The 1,297-nt window shown below is 43.8% G+C and overlaps 1 protein-coding gene across 1 annotated transcript in view; it reads left to right on the top strand.

Annotated features, from left to right (window-relative positions):
- The window catches only part of LOC101849915 (carbonic anhydrase 7), a gene marked incomplete in the record, with an annotated part of 45,935 nt that extends 44,892 nt beyond the window's left edge, over positions 1-1,043 (top strand). Inside the window, 1 exon segment of the mRNA XM_005095244.3 lies at positions 473-1,043. Within this exon segment, the coding sequence (XP_005095301.2) occupies positions 473-661 (189 nt within the window).
- Positions 1,044-1,297: the final 254 nt, after the last annotated feature.

The raw sequence follows: 1,297 nt of genomic DNA, 5'->3' as shown, positions 1-1,297 counted from the left end.
TGGGGCGTTCTGAAAACACATAAACGTGTAAGGACCGCATCAACATATTAAACATTATGTAGTAATTGCCTCGTGTCTGCAAAGTCTAAAAGTCTAACACATATATGCGATGAGCCTGCCAGTATGTATTATATTACTCGTAGTTAAGGGTACCTTTTTAGGATGGGGGGATCTGAATACACATAAACGTGTTGGGACTGTATCAGTATACATTATGTTTACTTAATATGTGTGTCACTAAAGTCTGACTCCACCCCACTTCCTCCCGCCTTCACCCTCTCTCTCTGTCTTCACCTCCCCTCCACGCCCTATGCCTTCATTCTCCCTCCCTCTCTCCTCTCCCCTCCACGCCCTATGTCTTCACTCTCCCTCTCTCCTCCCCCCTTCACGCCCTATGTCTTCACTCTTCCTCTCTCCTCCCCCTGCACGCCCTATGTATTCATTCTACCTCTCTCCTCCCCCATTTCCCCAGCTGAACATCTTCCGCGGGCTGTACGACGAGGAGCGCCATCACTTGGTCGATGACTTCCGGCCGACACAGGAGCTCAACTACCGGGTGGTCACCACCACCAAAAAGATGGGGGATGGTGCCAGCGGACTGGTCGTCTCCAGTCTTCTCCTCATCTCGGCCTCTCTACTCACCTGGCTGGTCCGGCTATAAACTTAAAGTTTAATTAAGTTTGAATGTTGTTGAGGTGGAGGACTTTTCCAGTGTCCGTACCAACTATAACTATAACTATAATCCTGAGTTTTGACTGTTGTTGAGGTGGAGTAGGCCTACTTTACAGAGTCTGTACCAGCTGCAAATCTTGAGGTTGAATGCTGTTTAGGTGGAGAATTTTCCAGAGTCTGTACCAATTAACTGCAATCTTGAGTTTGTTCATGTGGAGTACTTTACGAAGTATGTATCAGCTGTAATCTTGAGTTTGAATGTTGCTGAGGTGGAGTACTTTGCCTGTCCCCTTTATGCAAGAAACATTCTGAAATAATGCAAACTGACCCTAAAAAATGTGAAATTATGCGATTCTGTTAATTTTAACAAAGAATGATAAAAGAAAATAATCAGAAATTCTGCACAAAAATTAACAAATTTAGATAAATTATGCGGGGTGCATAAAACCACGGTGACAGCTTTACTGAGTCTGTGTTGTTGTAGTGTTTGTTTTGAATTGTAGCTGTGTGGAGCTATTTTTTTAATTTAGCAGTGCTTTAGTCTGTTTACTCTGGACAAAATGGCAGGCCTGTGTTCTTTTGTGTTCAAATGTTTGTTTGTGTTTGTGTGTCGGCGTTTGAGTTT

Source organism: Aplysia californica, unplaced genomic scaffold, assembly GCF_000002075.1.
Source record: "Aplysia californica isolate F4 #8 unplaced genomic scaffold, AplCal3.0 scaffold00098, whole genome shotgun sequence".
NCBI classification, from domain to species: domain Eukaryota; kingdom Metazoa; phylum Mollusca; class Gastropoda; order Aplysiida; family Aplysiidae; genus Aplysia; species Aplysia californica.
This window is presented reverse-complemented; position numbering and strand designations above follow the sequence as displayed.